We start from the raw sequence: 17,764 nt of genomic DNA on the forward strand, positions 1-17,764 counted from the left end.
GCGCAGGTTAGGTCCGGCCCGGGAAAGAGGGGATGCCCCCTCCACTGGGGATCGGGACGCCGCGAGTGAAGCCCCCACGCCGCCCCACCCCCCGAGGGAGAGTGCCCCTGGGTTATTGAGGGCGCCCCACCCTGGGAGCAGGACATCCGGGGAGCAGATACTCCTGGGAGACCCGCCCGTCGTAGTCGTGAGATCACTGGCCCCAGGGCAGACCGTCTGTCAGTTGTTGAAGAGCCCCAGCACCACCACCACCCCACCCCCGTGTGGAAAGAGGATCTAAGGACGCCCTTGCAACCGTGCATTTCCCCACGCTCGGGCCCCTGCGGACAAGTGGGACTTAGCAACGCCCACACGCGCCTGGGGCTTGAGAGGGGGCGTCTGAGCAATACGTCACTCATCCCCACCCCCCACCCCCCCCAACTCTGGGAGTAACTGGAGATAGCCATCTCCCACCAGAGAATGGAAATGCCCAATAAGAAGCCCACCCTCTCAGTGACCAAAATCTCTTGAGAAGGATTTGGCCTCCAATGGTACAGGCACGCCCCTCACCCAGCCTAGGAGGGAGACCTTCCCTTAAAGGCCTTCTACCAACGGCCTCCCCGCGTGACCCCACTGGTATCCGTTACACACTGTCCCTGCAGGTTGTGTCTGGGCCAGGGAGCCGACATCTGGGCCTACATCTTTCGGCATGTGCACAGTCAGAGGTGAGCCTAGCTGGGTGGGGCGGAGTGGGCAGGGGGGCTAAGTGAGTGCTGTAGCAACACCTCTTCCTCATATTCTTTCCCTGCAGGAGTGTCAAGAAGGTCCGAGGGAACCTGCTCTGGTAACTAGCCCTCCATTTTCACCCTCCCCACTCCCACCCGTCCCTTCAAGCTCATCCCGACCCCCACCCTCCATGCTGGAAGCTCCTGTCATCCCCTGACTCTGGCCTCGTTTTCGCAGGTATGGCCACCAGGACAGTGCAGAGGTAAGCCTCACACGTTACGAGAGTCTCCTTCATCTCAATAGGAATTGTGGGTCGTCTGCCGTGAGCTCGCCCTGTGCTGGGTTTTGCTGGCGACACTGCGTCTCAACATACCCCGACACAGTTCAGGGAGAGACACATATGAGCTGGGGGCAGGGGGTGGAGGCAAGGTGGGCGGGGTCCTGAGATGTGGGGCCTAGGTAAACGGGGAAACCAGGCCGAAGACAGACGACAGAAAGAGGGGCAGGTGTAAGGGAGGTACTGAGGCCAGCAGGGGACTCACTGCGTGAGGGCCCTGGCAGCATCTATGGGAAGCTCGAGGAGGCTCAGGGGAGAGATAAGGGCCAGGTCAGATGTGAGGGTCATCAGTGCAAAGCCAGGAGACAGGCTCAGGAGGCAGGGAGTCCTGGGACAGCACCCAAGTGCTCTTCTCAGCTACATGCTGCCTTAAGAGACCCTCCGCCCCTGCCCAGTCAGACTCGATTGAACCCAGACCAGACTGCACCCCACATTGTACCTGACCCCACCAGGCTCATCGGAAGTCGGAGCTGGAAGCCACCGTGGCCCGCCTCCGGGCAGAGATCCAGGAGTTAGACCAGAGCTTGGAGCGGATGGAGCAGGACACTGAGGCTCAGGGTGAGCAATGGGGCTGGACCTAGGGGGAGGTGTTTATGGCCACCCGTGCCTCCCACCGAGCCGTGATGGCGCAGTGGTTAAGCCCTCAGCTGTGAACCCCAAGGCCAGTGATCCACAGCCACCAGCCGCTCCATGAAGGAAAGCTGTGGCAGTCTGCTCTGAGAAGGCCACAGGCTCAGACACCCGTGGGGCAGTCCGTCCACTCGGCAGCCTTGGCTCTGAAGGTGCCTCTGCGCTCCTCCCACAGACAGAGCAGTGGAGCAGGCACTGCAGAGCATGCGCACCGCCCAGCGGCGAGCCCTCCTCCTGCGGGCCCACGCGGCGGCCCTACAGAGACAGCAGCGCCGGCTCCAGGGGTCCGGGCAGCGGCTGCAGAATCAGCTCCGGCGCCTGCAGGACCTCCAGAGGTGAGCCTTGGGTGTCCAAGGGCAGCCCTGACCAGGCTGGGCTGCCACGCCTTCGCCTTCGGTACGCGTGCCCATCCCCAAGCCCTGAGCCATCGCTCTCAGAAGCAAAGGTGAGGAGACACGCAATGCCTTGCCCCAGCTCGGGCGGGAACCCAGGGCCTTAGAGTAGCATCCAAGGTCTCCTCTCAGCACTCTCCCACCTCTCCAGCCTCCGTCCATACTCTCTTCTCTCCCCTCTCCTCTCCCCTTCCCCTCTCCCTCTCCTCGGGAGCAGGAGCAGGAGGACTGCCTCCTGGTTCTTCTCCCCCACCTGCCCATCCATCCCTTTGGGTTTACGCTTCGTGAAGCCGGGAATCGCAGGTCACTGCTAGAGCCCCAGGGCCTAGAAGGGCACTGATGATACGTTGCACATACCAGTGTGGTGGGGGGGCGGGGGATCGCAATAAGGCATCGCGGAGCTCACAGTGTGATGGGATGGGGGTAAAGCAGGGCACAAATGATGTTGACTGGCCTTAGATTGTAATAGGATCCTTGGGTTATAGCCATTGGGGCTACCCCTCTTGTGAAGGGATGGTGGCCCCTGGGATTCAGGCTTGGTGGGCAGTCAACAGCCTTGCTGGCATGTGGGAGGAGAGGCAGTGGGACACAGGCATGTGTTGGCCCAGCTCCCAACACCAGGGTCTCCGACCTCACCACCACGCCGCTCTCCAGGAAGGCCAAAGTAGACGTGACCTTTGGACCCCTGACACCAACGACCCTGGGCCTGGAGCCTGCAGTCCTGGTAAGGGTCCTGGGCCAGCGGGGAGAAGGGGTGGGGAGTCTGGACCCCCCTTACACCCTGTCATCTGCTCCCTAGCATGATGTCCGAGCGGCCTGCACCCTCCGGACCCAGTTCTTACAGAATCTCCTGCGTCCCCAGGCCAAGGGAGGCAGCACCGTGTGAGTACCCCTGGGGCCCTGAGAGCCTGGACCGTGGAGGTCCCATGTTGGCTATGGGCATAAGGAAACCTACCCCAGACAATGACAACCCAGGTCACAAGGGTTGGCGCAGGACAGGACCTGGGTGCTCTGGACACCGGCCTAGCCTAGTGAGGCAGAGAGGGGGATTCTCTGAGGGGAGAAGCTTACCTGGGCCCCAAGTTCAGTGGGGTGTCCCTGGGAGGCCACCCAGGTCCCGGCCCCAGGCAGGCAGGGTATCACTGGGCAGTTGTCCTCGGGCAGCTCAAGTTCAACCAGTGAAGGTGGACTCTTTCTTCATCTGTAAGATGGGGACAGCGGTGGCCCCTGCCCCATAGGTGATCCTCCAGGGGCAATCAAAATGCCACTCTGCAGAGTTGCTCTTGGCCTCCCACAGGACCCCTCGGGAGGACCAGTTTGGAACATCCTACCATCAGTGGCTGAGCTCAGTGGAGGTGAGGGAGGGCTGGGGGCGTCTCGGGAAAGAAGAGACCACACCCCCAGCCCCATGAGCAACCCTGAGTTTGCCCTCTCCCCAAGGGCCCCCCTCCTGTGTCTGACATGGCCCTCACGTTACCCCCCAGGCCCTGCTGACAGAGCACCCCCCGGGCCACGTCCTGGCTGCTCTGCAGCACCTGGCTGCCGAGCGGGAGGCAGCCATCCGAACCCTGGGCGGTGAGGACCAACTCCCAGCTGCAGAGACATCCAGGTAGGCAGTGGAGGGCTCTGCCAGTTAGAGCAGGGCAGCTTTGTGGCTGAGCTGGGAAGAGGGAGGGGCGGGCATGGTGACCCACTGGCAGAAGTGGAGCTGAAACTGCGTGTTGAGGCAAGAGGGGAAGACCCTTCCTTAGCCACTCTGCACGCCCCCTCCCCAGGCCCCAGCCCCCGGACTCCAGCCAGGCCCTGCCGTCCACCGTCCACCTCATCCAGGTGACCCAACAATCCCCTTCCCCGACTCCCAACACCGGCCCCGGACCGTGCCCATGCTGACACTTAGCCTGCCTCCCCAGGAGGGCTGGCGGGCTGTGAGCGTGCTGATCACCCAGAGGGGCCCTCTGCTGAAGGAGCAGCAGGTCCTGAGCCAGCGTCTCCAGAGCCTGCTGGTGGAGACCGAGAGAAGCGCCCTCGGAGACAGGGAGAGGTGAGGGGTCTCTGCTCAGGGCCTCCTCTCCCCAACTGTCTTGGGGAGATGGCTTCCTGTTGCTCCTTCCCTGCTTCCCGGCTCTCTGGGGTGGGTCATCCTCCAATCTCAGCCCCCTGCCCTTGAGGGTTGTTAGCAGAGACCTTCCACCCACTCTGGGCTTGTCGCCCAGGCAGGCCCTGGTGCTGGGACTCCGCGGCTGTGGGCTGTGGGCGGAGCTCAAGGCCCTTCGCGCCCAGAGCCAGGAGCTGGAGGCGGCTGCCGGGCAGCGGCAGCTTCTGCTAAGGGAGCTCCAGGCCAAGCAGCAGCGGATCCTGCACTGGCGCCAGCTCATGGTGAGGGCCAGAAGGAGGCTGGGAGCCTCCTGGGCATGGACCCAAGGACAGTCCAAGGGTTTACAAAGGAGGAGGCCAGGAACCAGGAACGCAGGGCAGGTTTCAGCAGGGGCAGAAGTGGGGTAGGGGTGGCACAGGGCGGGGAAGGCCATGGAAGAGCAGAAACAAACGCTTCTGCATTGTCGACTGTCAAACCAAACCTGCTCGGGGACCCGCCACCCAACCCACAATTAAACTTTCCCCCCAAACCATGTTGGGCCGCTAGCCACAAGGGCACCAGTTCAAAACCACCAGCCGCTCCAAGGGAGACAGAGGAAGCTTTCTACTCCCATAAAGAAACCCACAGGGGCAGTTCCACGCTGCCCTTTCGGGTCCCCGTGAGGCAGCTTCCACTCAATGGCAGGGAGTTTAGTTTGGTTTGGGGTGTAGTCGGGCAGGGTTATGGTAGAGGAGGGCCAGAGCCGACAGCTGAGAGGTGGGAAGGAAAAGCCAGTCTCCAAGGCCACCTGCTTCTCCAGGAGGAGACACAGGAGCAGGTCCGCCTCCTTATCAAGGGAAACTCAGCCAGCAAGACCCGCCTCCGCCGGAGCCCTGGAGAGGTGCGCTGGGGCTCGGACTGGGCAGGGCTCCAGGAATGGCTTCTCTGGGCAGAGGGTGGAGGGCGGAGCGTGGGCTGGGTGGGCTCAGCTTCCCTTGTTCTCACCGCTCAGGTGCTGGCACTCGTTCAGCGAAAGGTGGCCCCCACCTCGGAGCTGGTGGCGCCCCAGAGCCAGGAGCTGCTGCGCTGTCTGGAGGAGGAGGCCCAGCATCTGCCCGGCCTTGTGCTGGGCACCCTGCTCCGGCACGCCCCTGGAGGGTGAGCGGCCGCCCTGGGTCCCCTGGTGTCCCCAGAGCTCGCCTGTAGCCATTGGTCAGATGCTCTAGCACCCGAGCCCCTACCTCACCTCCAACTTCCCGGGCTTCTAGACCCTCACTCTCAGCTCCCAGTTCCCACCCAACCTCCAGTTTCCCTGCAGGTCAGCGCCCCTGCCCACGGTGCTGCCGTCCATCCACCAGCTGCACCCCGCATCCCCAAGGGGCTCTAAGTATGTGGCACTAAGCCACATACTCGGGCTGCCAGCAGGCAAGGTGAGTGCCTGTCCCGTGGCTTGCCCTTCCCCCGCTCCCCCCTGCCCAACCGTGCCCAAGGTGGCTGTCCCTCCTCCTTCCACTAGGCCCCAGAGCTGCTCCTCCCAAAGGTGGCCTCTCTGCACCAAGACCTCGTGTTCCTCCAAGGGCAGCGGAACTTGCTGCACAGGGATCTGCTACACCTGAAGACGGGCCTGCCCCCCGGCTCCTCTGCCCCTGGTAGGCCCGCCCAGCTGTCAGGATTCCTCGGCTTCCCAAGTAGTAACCTTCGAAAGTAATGACATCCCGAACTGGCTCTTAGCTTATCCTGGGCCAACGCTTGAACAGCCAGGCCATGAAGTAGGGTTCCTGGGCTCCCGTCTTACTGGATTCCTGAGGGCTGGGAGTCTCACCTTGCAGACCCAAATACCAGAGCCAGGAACAACCCAGGCAGTCTGACATGGGGCTGAGCTCTTAATTTCTATGCCACACTCCTGTCAACTTGCCAAGTACCTACCCATCCAGTGTCATCAAACAGTTAACAAAGAAAAACCAAAACAAACCTCACTGTCATTGAGTTAATTCTGACTCACAGTGACCCTATTAGACAGGGTAGGACTGCCCCTGTGGGCTTCCAAGACTGTTTACGGGAGTAGAAAGCGCCCCTTCACCTCCACGCCCAAGTCTGCACCCAGTAGTCACCCTTGGTCCCTCCCATGCCTGCACCTCGAAGCAGATGGTTGGTGTCAGCTTCCCCAGTCACCTGCTGGCCTAAGACCCAGATCATCCCCCTGACTGCCGACATAGCCGAGGTGCAGAAAGGTCAGGTCTCTGACCCAGGTCACAGGGCAAGGGGGAGGGGGAGGAAGGAGTCAGGCCCAAGAACTCTGACCAGGCTGCATCTCTCTGCATGGCTGTGAAGCTAGAGAGGGACTGAGCTGGGTTGCCGCCTCCTGGAAAGGGCTGGAGCTATCCAAGGGAGATGCGGAGAAGGAGGGAAAATGGGCCCTGGCGTGCAGGAGTAAGCTTTTCCCAGGAGTGGTTAAGCAGAGGCAATACAAGCCCTCAAATACCAGGGCAAAAACTTGGGTTCTGAGCCAGAGAAGGTTCTACATAGGAGAAAGCGGGTTTAAGCTTTAGGAAGATTACTCTGGGTGCCATGTGGGAGGCGGGCTGGAAGCTCTGGAAGGAGACTGAGAGGAAGCAGAGGGTGGAGGGCAGCAGAGTGATGGGGTAGGAGACTGCTGGGGCCCAGCCTGGGTGATGGGAGACCTGGTGGCCTCCGGCTGTGAGGCCTGAAGTCCCCGAGGACTCAAGCTTGCTGCTGGGTCTCTAACCTCCAGAGCTGCTGCAGATGCAGGCGTCACAGGAGAAGGAGCAGGACGGCGTGGACCAGGCGCTGTGGCTGTTGGAGAACCTGCTGAAACAGGCGTTGGAGCGGATCCCTGAGCTTCAGGGAGCTGTGAGAGACTGGTGAGAGGGGGCAGCCCGCAGGCCAGGGCTGAGCTGAGTGGAAGAGTCAGGAGTCAGGCAGGGGGTGAGAAGCAGTCGGGGCGGGGGCGGGCAATGAATAGCAGCAGTAAGGATCTGGAGGACCAGGTCTTTTCTTTGACACCACCTCCTTTCCCCAGGTGGGAGCAGCCAGGCCAGGATGCCCTCTCTGGGGAGCACTGCCAAGGTCTGACCTTGTCCCAGTGGCGGCTGCGCTGGGTCCAAGCTCAGGAGGCCTTGCATCGGCTGGGCAGGTGAAGAGGAGTCTCAGGCGCCAAGAGCATCACGTTCATTCACCTGAACACCCACCTCCCCCAATAAAACGTGTGGAAGAAGGCACTGTTTGGATTTGTCAGCCCATTGTCCTCTGACAGCCACAGCCCTCCCTACATGATTGTCTGCTGTGCTTTCCTGTGATCCTTTCATCCGGCAAAAGCTGGATGCCCCTGCCCCTGAAATGCCATCACTTTTCATCAGCAAAACAATGGAGTGTCTCTTCTAAGAACGAGGCTGCGATACTGAAGGAAACTGACTAAATAAAGCCCCTGTGCCTTCAAGCTCAGAGAGCCAATTGACAAGATTAATGTGCAAAATACACAGTATGCTACATAGTAAGAACTGCTCTGTAGAAGCTAAAGCAGGGGGGGTGTCAAAGGTGCAAATCTAAACCATGGCCTCGTCTCTGAGGTTCGCCTACCACTGCCAAGCAAACTACTCAGGGCCAGTGGATGGACCTGATAGGGTGGGAGGACAGTGGAGAATGGGACCCCAAGTGCCTTCAAACCAACAGGCCTGCTGGACTGGTCGAGACCCGAGATTACTGTCCTGAGACACTCTCCCCCCCTTCCTCTTTGACACTAAAATCTCAGAGCCATCAGCAATTTTCCCCTGGAGCCAGTTCAGGCTATTGCATGTACCCCACTTTCACGTGCAGATTGTATCAGTGTACAAAAGAAACTTACCAACAATTCCACAGGAAAATAACAGCCATTCTCAGAAGGTATGCTCAAAACCAGAATAAAAACCAACAAACCCTTGGTAGCCTTGAAACCTCAGCCTGGCAAAAGGGAAACACGAGCTTGACACTCCCTCTCTTGGCAAGGTTATTGGAAACAGGCCTTCTGGTCGCCCTGCAGGGTAAACAGCAAAACTACCTATGAATTTCCTTGGCCCAAACAATCATATTTTTAGAACTGTCTCCCCAAGGGTCAAACAGTGAAAGGCAAAATAACACAGTATTTGGCTTCCCTTCTATTGCAGGCCGTAGGGTTTTGTACAAAACACCTGGATCATATTGTTGAGAGTAAAAAGGGCTAACGAACAATGAGATCCAATGCAGCACTGAATCCAGGCTTTAGATGGCCCCCACCAAAAAAAAGTTTAAAAGTATACTTTGGGGGATAATTAGAAAAAGTGTAGATGAATATATCGAATCTGCTAAATGTCTGGTGGAATAATTGTACTGTGATAGGTAGAAGAATGCTGTTAGAGGAAGTCTTAAAATATTAGGGGTGATACCAGCAATTTATTTTCAGAAACACTCAAAAAGAGCTTCTCACAGAGTCCATTTTGATTTACAGGCATCCTACATAGGGCTTCTGTCCATCTTTATGGCAACAGACACTCATCTTTCTTCCAGAGAGTAGCTAGTGGTTTTGAACTCAGAACCTTGTGGTTAGCCGTCCAATGCTTTTCTAATATTAAACAACTAGACATTTCTGATAATTTATGCATGTCTATTGATCTATTTTTTCCAACTTTGCTGTTAAATAATGATGGGAAGTCCAAATAAAACAGTGGAGCCCTGGTGGCATAGTGGAGTGCACATGGAACTGCTAAGCACAAGGCCACTGGTTCAAACCCATCAGCCACTAAAGGAGAAAGACAAGGTCGTCCACTCACATAAAGATTTAAACTCTGGAAACCCCAAGTTCTACCCTGTTGATCGGGTAGCTAGGTGTCCAGATGGAATCGATGGCAGCGAGTTTGGAGTTTTGTTAGTATAGATAAAACAAAGGTAGAATATTGATCATTGTTGAGTTGAACTTTGAGAGTTCATGTTTTATTGTTCTGTCCACTCGTGTGTGGCTGAAAATATTCATACAAATTGTTTTGTAAACAAGGTCAACTGTATCCCAAGAAAGGACACAAAGACCAACCCCACACCGCGTCCTTTTGAGGGGTCACCTTTGCCACATAATGATTCTGGACTGTCCCCGCGATCCGCGATCCACATTTGAAGCACTTCCGTCCAGCAAGTGGCTTCTGATACTTCAATTGCTACCGCCTCCAGGAAGCCGGAACGGGCGCTTCTTGGGGGTTTCCTCCAGACCAACGCGCCGCGTTCTGGGAGTCGCTATGTGGTTCCAGTCAGTCCCTGACCCTAGAGTGGGCGCACAGGTCCGCCCCCACCCTGGAGCAGGCAGCGACTGCAGCCTGGGGTTTGAAACTTCCCTTTGGGCGGGGCCTCCAAGCTTTCCTGAACGGAGAGTCGGATTTCGTATCATGGGTGGGGCCAACGGAACGGCTCCGATTTCATAGGCCCAGGTTCTTCCGTTACGCCACTTCCATTGGTCCAAATTCTCTCTGGAGGCGGGCCTTGAGGGTACGTTCGTATTCTCATTGGTCGTCGCTCCCAGTTGGCAAGGCGGGCCCCTGTTGGCCCATTGGTAGTTTACCAGCGCTCGTCGCTTTGGCTCTGACGTCACCCACGGGCGCCAGTCGTGACGTCCAGAGATCGACTGCCTAAACCGGCGGCTGTGGCGGCGGCGGCGACGCGAAGGCTGAGCTGAGGCTGTAGTGGCAGGGATAGCGACGGCAGCAGCAATGGCTGGGGCAGGGCCCGCCCCGGGGCTCCCGGGGGCAGGAGGACCCGTGGTCCCGAGCCCTGGCGCTGGGATCCCGGGAAAGAGCGGCGAGGAACGCTTGAAGGAAATGGAAGCCGAGATGGCTCTGTAAGGCCGGCGACACCGCGCGATAAAAGCCTCCCTTTAGTCAGAGCCCCCAACTCCTCGAGGCTCCCGGCCACTATGGCTCGGAAGTGGGGAAGTGGGAGGCGGGGATGGGAAGAGGCTGGGCAGGGTGAAGCCGGTGTCCAGATAGCCCGAGCGTTCCTGAGTGAGTGCGAGGCTCTGATCCCTGGTACCTGCCCTGCGCCCGCAGGTTTGAGCAGGAGGTTCTAGGAGCTCCGATCACCGGAATCCCGACGGCTGTGCCCGCCGTGCCTACTGTCCCCACGGTCGAAGCGATGCAGGTCCCGACAGCGCCAGTGATCCGCCCCATTATCGCGACCAACACATACCAGCAGGTACAGTAGAGCTTGGGGTACGAATCCAACACAGGCGACCGCAAGTCGACACGCTGCCACGTTGATTAATTAGCCTGGCACACTGTATGGCCCATACCCTGTGCTAAGTGCTGAGGATTCAATAATGAGTCAGACGGTATTTCTGCCCCTGGCAGCATAATGTACCCACCAAAACTTTCAGCAAGAATAAAAATGTCCTGATTGATTTAAAATGTATATTTGAGTTAAGTAGGTCAATTGCATTAGTCATTTTGAATGCTTAGTGGCCAACTATGTGTGACCACAGGACAGGGAATTTTTAAATTTTTTTGGTAAGTGAAACTCATTCAGTTCACAAACAATTATTGGGTACCTCCTATGCACCAAAGGAACCCTGGCACCGAGGGATAGGTGTTGGGCTGCTAACCTCAAGGTCAGCAGTTCAAAACCACCAGCTGCTCCAAGGGAAAAAGATGAGGTGTTATGTCCTCTAAAGATTTACAGTTTCAGAAACCTTGGGTCAAGTTAGGTCAAAATAGACTCCACACAATGGGTTCTCTATGTACCAGGCACTATTCTAGGTATCAAGCATGTATATAAAGAAAAAACCTCTACTGCCATTGAGTTGATTCTGACTCATAACAACCCAATAGGACAGGGTAGACCTCCCTGTGGGTTTCCAAAACTAACTCTTTAAGGGAGTAGATAGGCAAGAACCAAACAGAAGGAAGAACAACACCTGTTTGGAGTTAACATTTTACGAGGGGGAGAAAGGAGGAACCCCCCTGGTGGCATAGTGGCTACATGCTGGACTGCTAACTGCAGGGTCAGCAGTTCGAAGCCTCCAGCTGCTCTGTAGAAGGTTAAGACTTTCTACTTCCTTAGAGAGTTACAATTTCAGAAATCTACAGGGGCGGTTCTACCTGTCCTACAGGGTCACAATGAGTCAGAATCAACTGGCTGGCAGTAAGGGCTAAGGACCAAGGAGAGACACTCAATCTATGCCAAGAAATTGGAAGGACAACTACCTGGCCAACCCACTGGAAGAGATCTATATGTATCCCCGTTCCAAAGAAAGAGGACCCGACACTGGGCATTGAACAATGGGACTAATATCATATGCGAGTGAAATTTTGCTGAAGATAATTCAAAATCAGTTCCAGCAATACATAACAGGGAGCTCCCAGAATTCAAGCCAGATTCAGAAGTGGGTGTCACCTGAGGATGATCATTACTGATGTCAGATGGGCCTTGGTTGAAAGCAGAAAATATGAGGAAGATGTTTGTGTTTTCATTGATTGTACTATAGTGTTTGACTGTGGATCATCACAAGCTACAGATAACACTGAGAAGAATGAGAATTCCAGACCCTTTATTGTGCTCACATGGAGTGAGGCAGGGAGCTAGGAGTGCTGTGTGCTTTAAAATCAGGAAAGGTGTGTATCAGCATTGTGTCCTTTCACCATTTAGTCTGTATGCTGAGCACATAACCCCAAGATCCATTGGACTAGGTGAAGGAGAGCACAGCACAGGATTGGAAAAGGGCTGCAACAACCTGCAGTAGGCATATAGATGGATAGGCAGATGACACAGCCTTGCTCCCTGAAAGTGAGAGGGCTTGGAGCACTTGCTGATGATCTGATCAAGGACTGTAGCCGTCAGTGTGGATTATAACTCAATGTAAAGAGGCCCCAAATCCTCACAACTGGACCAGTAAACAATGTAGTAAACAGAAGAGATTGGTTTATCATCAAGGACTACATTTTACTTGGATCCACAATGTTCGTGAACTCAAGAAATCAAATAACATGGTATTGAGCAAATTTGCAAAAGACCTCTCTTAAAATGATGAAGAGCAAGTATGTCACTTTGATGACTAAGGTGTGCCTGACCCAGCTGTTTGGGAAATAGATTGTAGGAGCCAAGGGCAAGAGGTAATGGTGGCTTGGACCAGAGAGGTGGCATGAGAGATGGAGAGGACAAGGTGGACATAATCTTAGCCCTGGTGGCTTAGTGGCTACCCACTGGGCTGCTAACTGCAAGTCAGCAGTTTGAAACCACCAGCCACTTCACAGGAGAAAGATAGAACTTTCTACCCCTGTAAAGAATTCATCTCAGAAACTGACCAGGGCAGTTCAGCCCTGTCCTTTAGGGTTACTGTGAGTTGTGACTCGACTCAATGACCCTCAACTCAATGGTGGTGAGTTAAGATGAGAGAAGGTGACGAGAGAAGTTGCTACAGACAGGCATGAGGACTGTAATCACACCTTGGCTGCTGTGATCTGAAGGGCTCCTGAGAAGTAGCGTTTGCACCGAGAGCCAAAGGTTGACATATAACCAGCCCTACAGGAAACAGAGAATAAGGGCCTGGGCCTTCCCAGACAAGCCAGTCAAGGCAGATTGGGGGTCCTGGGTCTGAGTCTCTGTTGTCCTCCCCAACAGGTCCAGCAGACTCTGGAGGCTCGGGCAGCCGCTGCGGCCACAGTGGTTCCTCCCATGGTGGGCCCCCCTTTTGTGGGCCCAGGTGAGTAAGGAGGGTGGGGTGGGAGTGAATTTGACGCTGATGGTAGAGGGGGTTGCTTCCCACCTTTCTTGTCTCTCCCCTCTCAACAGTTGGCTTCGGCCCTGGTGATCGGAGTCACCTGGACAGTCCAGAGGCTCGTGAAGCCATGTTCCTGCGGCGAGCAGGTGGGTGAGCAGCCAGGGACCCCACATGTCCCTAGAAATCACCACAGCGTCTTGTTTTCCGGGTATTCTTGTTTAGACTCCTTGGCCTCTTGTCTACACCCTTGGTCTCCCTACTCTAAAATTCCCGCTTCTCCCTCTACTTCATTCCCACCCTGCTGTTGTCACCTTCCCAAGACAATCCTGATCCATCATTTCATGATTATTTCAGATGTGTTTGGCTTTTATGAGACTTAACCTGGTCATGACCAATGGCCCACTTCCTCACTTTCTTTCTTAATTCCGTCCCTGTCTTCTCCTCAGGACTTAAGCACAATCTAACAGGCACTATAATTCTTAATTGTTCTTGCTCGTCTTAGTCCTCCTTTAAAATAAAAGCTCTAGAAAAATAAATAAATAAAAGCTCTAGAAAGGGTAGGGAGCTTGGTCCCTATCCCATAGTTTTGTATACAGTTCATCAAGTTCCTCACCTGGCAATAGGAGCCCTGGCGGCTGGCTGGGTTATGCATTGGGCTGCTAAAACCTCAAGGTCAGCAGTTCAAACCCACCAGCTGCTCCAAGGGAGAAAGGTAAGGCATTCTACTCCTGGAAAGATTTAGAGCAGGGGTCCTCAAACTATGGCCCACGGGCCACATGCGGCCCGCTGAGGACATTTTCCGGCCCGCCGGGTGTTTTTCCCCCTTTTGTTTTTTAACTCAAAATAAGATATGTGCAATGTGCATAGGAATTTGTTCATAGTTTTTATTTTTTAAACTATAGTCTGGCCCTCCAACAGGTCTGAGGGACAGTGAACTGTCCCCCTGTTTAAAAAGTTTGAGGACCTCTGATTAGAGCTTCAGAAACCCACAGGAGCAGTTCTCCTGAGTTCTCTGGGGTCGCCGTGACTCTGAGTCAGAATCGACTCAGTGGCAGTGAGTGGTTTGGGTTTCCACCGCACAGGCCTTACACAGAGAGAGACCGCCTACATCCTCTTTAGGAGCTGGAAACACTGCTGGCATATGCCTTCGCTCCCTCCTTGCTGTCACCCAGTTATAGTCTCCTGACCTGTCCTTGGCCCATGCTATTCTTCCCTCCCTCTTGTTACCCAACCGAACGACAGCCATCGAGTCAGTTCTGACTCATAGCGACCCTATAGGACAGGATAGAACCGCTTTTGTTGTTTCCCAAGGCTGTAACTCTCTACAGGAGTAGAAAGCCTCATCTTCCTCCGGAGGAGCAGCTAGTGAGTTCAAACTGCTGATCTTTGGGTAGCAGCCCCACCAGGACTCCGTGGTATTAGGTGCCCTTTATACTTGCAGTCCGTTTCAGTGTTCCTGCTTGCCTGTATGAAAAGAAGGTGTGTTCCCAGTCAGGTCTGAATCTCTGGCCTGCTGGTTGTTGTACCTACATGCAGGTGGACTTTTGTCTTATTAACCTGCTGACTTTGGAGTGGGGGGTGGGGGTGTTTACATCTCTCACTCTGCACCCTAGTCTTGATCCAAATGAGAATTGGAGCCAGTTGCCCTAGAGCCACTTGCCCTGCCTAGTTCCCAACCTTGCTGTCGAGCCTCAGGGCCCTCAGGATACCCATGGCTCCATCAACAAGACCAGGCTGGGGGTGGGGGACTGCTCACCCACCTCGCCTGGCCCACTCCTCAGAGGTCCTCCCCTCCAGGAAGCCTGCTCTTGCCGTCTTGGCTGGGACAGAGGCCTCCCCGAGGTTGCCTCTGAGTGCCACTGGTGGCTTGGGATGTCCCCCACACTAAATACACAGGGCTGCAGGCAGGGGAAGGCCACAGGGGCGCTGCTCACTGAACGTGTGGAAGGTTTCTCATGCTGTCTGGAAGAGTCCCCAGACCTCCAGGGTCTGAAAGCACGGCCCACACACTCTGCCCCAGGACACACCTCCCGGTCTCTCTCTCCCACAGCCGTGGCCCCCCAGAGGGCCCCAATCCTGCGGCCGGCCTTCGTCCCCCATGTGCTGCAAAGAGCAGGTGAGGGGCCATGGCCATCATTCCTGCCACATCCCCACCCCCACACTTTCCCACTCACCTACTAACACCCTGACAGATTCTGCTCTCTCTTCTGCAGCAGGCGGCCCCCGCCCGATGACCCTGCGGCCACCTCACCAGGCCCTCGTGGGCCCCCCTCTGCCCGGGCCCCCTGGGCCACCCATGATGCTCCCACCAATGGCTCGGGCCCCAGGGCCGCCCCTGGCCTCCATGGCAGCTCTCAGGCCTCCCCTGGTGAGTGTGGGCAGCTGCGGGAGGCAGGGAGACACTGAGTCTGGGTCCAGTGGACCGTGTGGAAGTCACCTGCCCCGGGTTCTCAAGTCTCTGTTTCTCTGTCATGTCTCCATGCTTCCCGGATTCTCTGTGGCTGCGAAATTTTTCTGACGTCTTTCTCTGTGCCCTGGTTTCTCTCTCAACTGACATTGTTGTTTGTCCTTGTGTGTGTCTTTGTCAGACAGACGGCTTTGTCTCTGAGGCTCTGTCCTCCTCTCTGTGGCTCGGCCTCACTTCCTGCCGTCCAGCCGCAGGTCCTGGCTCTGCTGTTTGGGCCAGGAGTCAGTCAGGTCTGCGCTGTGACCTGACCCTCTTGCGCCCTCGTTTGTCCACAGGAAGAGCCAGCAGCCTCCCGAGAGCTGGGCCTGGGCCTGGGTCTGGGCCTCAAAGAGAAGGAAGAGGCGGTGGTTGCAGCGGCCGGGCTGGAGGAGGCCAGTGCTGCTGTGGCTGTGGGAGCAGGAGGCACCCCAACTGGCCCTGTGGTCATTGGACCCAGCCTGCCACTGGCCCTGGCCATGCCATTGCCTGAGCCTGAGCCCCTGCCCCTGCCACTAGAGGTAGTCCGTGGCCTGTTGCCCCCCCTACGAATTCCCGAGCTCCTGTCCCTGCGTCCAAGGCCCCGGCCCCCTCGCCCTGAACCGCCCCCTGGCCTCATGGCTCTAGAGGTAAGCTGAATGTTCCTTGATGGAGGGGGGGGAGGGGGGGGCAATTGTGGGGGCGGGCAAGAGTCCAGGAGTTTCCACACAGAAGCACATGTAGTCTTCTGCCCATGGAGGTAACAATGGCCTGAGGGGCTGGAGGGACCCAGACGAGGGCAGACACCTCCACTTCGAACCACACACTACAGAAGCAGGAGGAGCGGGTGCAGAGGAGGGTGAGAGAGGCCGAACAGAGGAGGATGGGGCCAAAAGACTTCAACCCCCAGCCCTGTGCGCCCCCACATAGGTCCCCGAGCCCCTGGGTGAGGACAAGAAGAAAGGGAAGCCAGAGAAGCTGAAGCGCTGCATCCGCACAGCGGCCGGGAGCAGCTGGGAGGACCCCAGCCTGCTGGAGTGGGATGCCGGTAAGGGGCACAGGCCGGCCAGGCCCGGTCAGATTGCAGCTCTAATGCAGGGCCCTCACCCTGCCTGTGGCAGGGACTTGCTGGAACTGATGGGCACCCCGCTCTTTACTCCCAAAGGGACTGACTTGCTAAAACACCAGAGCATTCTGCCTACCTCCTCCTCATGAGGATTCTCGTAATAAAGTTCTTGGAAATAAACGTTTTGCAGAAACGCGGAAAGAGCTGTCGGGTGAACCATGTAGATTCACACTGAACCTGCTGCCTGGTGCGCTTTAGCCCTTTTTGTGGGGTTTGATTGTTGCCCAACCGTTCGAAGCAAATTGTAAGCCTGATTGTACTTCACATCGCGCTACCTCGTTATTCGTCTCCTAAAAATAGTTTCTCTCATAGTACTATGCCGTGACCATTGCCAAGAAAATTAATAATATTTACATGGAACCTCATATGTAGTTCATATTCAAATTCCTGCAGTTGTCCCCAAACGTCTGCCCATTACATCTCCTGACGGTCGTTTAGCATAGTCTGTTCCTCTCCCACCTTGGTGTCTTGGTTGTGCTACGTCTCTGTGGCCGGTCCCACCCTCTTAGAGCGTCCGGCTGCTTCCTCCGGGGACACTTGTTTGCAGTCTCCTTGGTCTCCAGAGAAGCCATGAGGCGATAAATCCAAGCGGACTCAGAAGACGTCCTTGACCTCTCTCGAGTGCCTAGCTGCTCCCACTCCGACTCTGGCAGCCTCAGTCCCAACACAGCCAGTGCAGGGCCTCGACCCTACTCCTGTGACCTGGGGCAAAGCGCCTCATTTTCTCATCTCCAGAACAGGGACAGTAAGAGTAGATGTCCGCTGAGGCCCCTGTTGGAGAAGGGTCAGACAGTGTATTCGTTTCAGGGGATCAGAAGGAGCTTGAGTGGTGTAGTGGGTTACGCATTGGGCTGCTAACCACAGTTAGTAGTTCAAAACTACCAGCCACACCACGGGAGAAAGATGAGCCTTTTTGTTCCCTTAAAGATAAAGACAGCCTTGGAAACCCACAGGGACAGTTCTACTCTGTCCTGCTGGGTCGCTGTGAGTCAGTCGTCCGCCTTGATGGCAGTGAGTTTTGGCTTGAGGGGGCATCGGAACAGGCTTTGCTGAAGAAGCAGAGCTGAGCAAAGAAAGCCTCGGCGCCACTCCTGGAGCTGAGGAGCCCAAGGACTCAGAGGAGGCAACAGGAGACCACCGAGAGAGAGAGAGAGAGAGAGAGAGACCGGAGGAGGAGGAGGAGCCGGGGCGGGGCCCGTGGGAATGAGTGAGCTGCCCGGGGTGGAAAGAGCAGTGCTGCCAGGGCTGAAAGTGAGGACTGGGGCCTGAGCCTGCCAGTCGGTGACTTTGTGACTAGCTGGTCATGTGCCTAAGTGTAAATCCTCCCAAAAGGGGAGGGGGAGTGTGGGC

General features: G+C 56.2%; 2 protein-coding genes across 2 annotated transcripts in view; both read left to right on the plus strand.

Moving 5' to 3' along the window:
- The window catches only part of HAUS5 (HAUS augmin like complex subunit 5), a gene marked incomplete at its 5' end in the record, with an annotated part of 8,205 nt that extends 831 nt beyond the window's left edge, over positions 1-7,374 (plus strand). The window contains 18 exons of the mRNA XM_045293035.1: positions 642-704; positions 791-823; positions 943-967; positions 1,495-1,600; positions 1,848-2,007; positions 2,719-2,788; positions 2,864-2,946; positions 3,362-3,419; positions 3,549-3,673; positions 3,840-3,894; positions 3,975-4,105; positions 4,278-4,440; positions 4,959-5,039; positions 5,151-5,296; positions 5,457-5,568; positions 5,655-5,787; positions 6,891-7,020; positions 7,179-7,374. Coding sequence (XP_045148970.1) covers positions 642-704; positions 791-823; positions 943-967; positions 1,495-1,600; positions 1,848-2,007; positions 2,719-2,788; positions 2,864-2,946; positions 3,362-3,419; positions 3,549-3,673; positions 3,840-3,894; positions 3,975-4,105; positions 4,278-4,440; positions 4,959-5,039; positions 5,151-5,296; positions 5,457-5,568; positions 5,655-5,787; positions 6,891-7,020; positions 7,179-7,296 — 1,792 coding nt within the window. The remainder of the gene's footprint in view (positions 1-641; positions 705-790; positions 824-942; positions 968-1,494; positions 1,601-1,847; positions 2,008-2,718; positions 2,789-2,863; positions 2,947-3,361; positions 3,420-3,548; positions 3,674-3,839; positions 3,895-3,974; positions 4,106-4,277; positions 4,441-4,958; positions 5,040-5,150; positions 5,297-5,456; positions 5,569-5,654; positions 5,788-6,890; positions 7,021-7,178) is intronic.
- Positions 7,375-9,787: 2,413 nt separating this feature from the next.
- The window catches only part of RBM42 (RNA binding motif protein 42), a 9,288-nt gene continuing 1,311 nt past the window's right edge, over positions 9,788-17,764 (plus strand). Inside the window, exons 1-8 of the mRNA XM_004715793.2 lie at positions 9,788-9,992; positions 10,201-10,345; positions 12,767-12,848; positions 12,938-13,012; positions 14,917-14,982; positions 15,059-15,234; positions 15,609-15,938; positions 16,219-16,336. Coding sequence (XP_004715850.1) covers positions 9,865-9,992; positions 10,201-10,345; positions 12,767-12,848; positions 12,938-13,012; positions 14,917-14,982; positions 15,059-15,234; positions 15,609-15,938; positions 16,219-16,336 — 1,120 coding nt within the window. The 5' untranslated portion in view covers positions 9,788-9,864. The remainder of the gene's footprint in view (positions 9,993-10,200; positions 10,346-12,766; positions 12,849-12,937; positions 13,013-14,916; positions 14,983-15,058; positions 15,235-15,608; positions 15,939-16,218; positions 16,337-17,764) is intronic.

The sequence above is a fragment of the Echinops telfairi genome, unplaced genomic scaffold (assembly GCF_000313985.2).
Source record: "Echinops telfairi isolate 266 unplaced genomic scaffold, ASM31398v2 ScPeMD7_655;HRSCAF=1070, whole genome shotgun sequence".
In the NCBI taxonomy this organism is placed as follows: domain Eukaryota; kingdom Metazoa; phylum Chordata; class Mammalia; order Afrosoricida; family Tenrecidae; genus Echinops; species Echinops telfairi.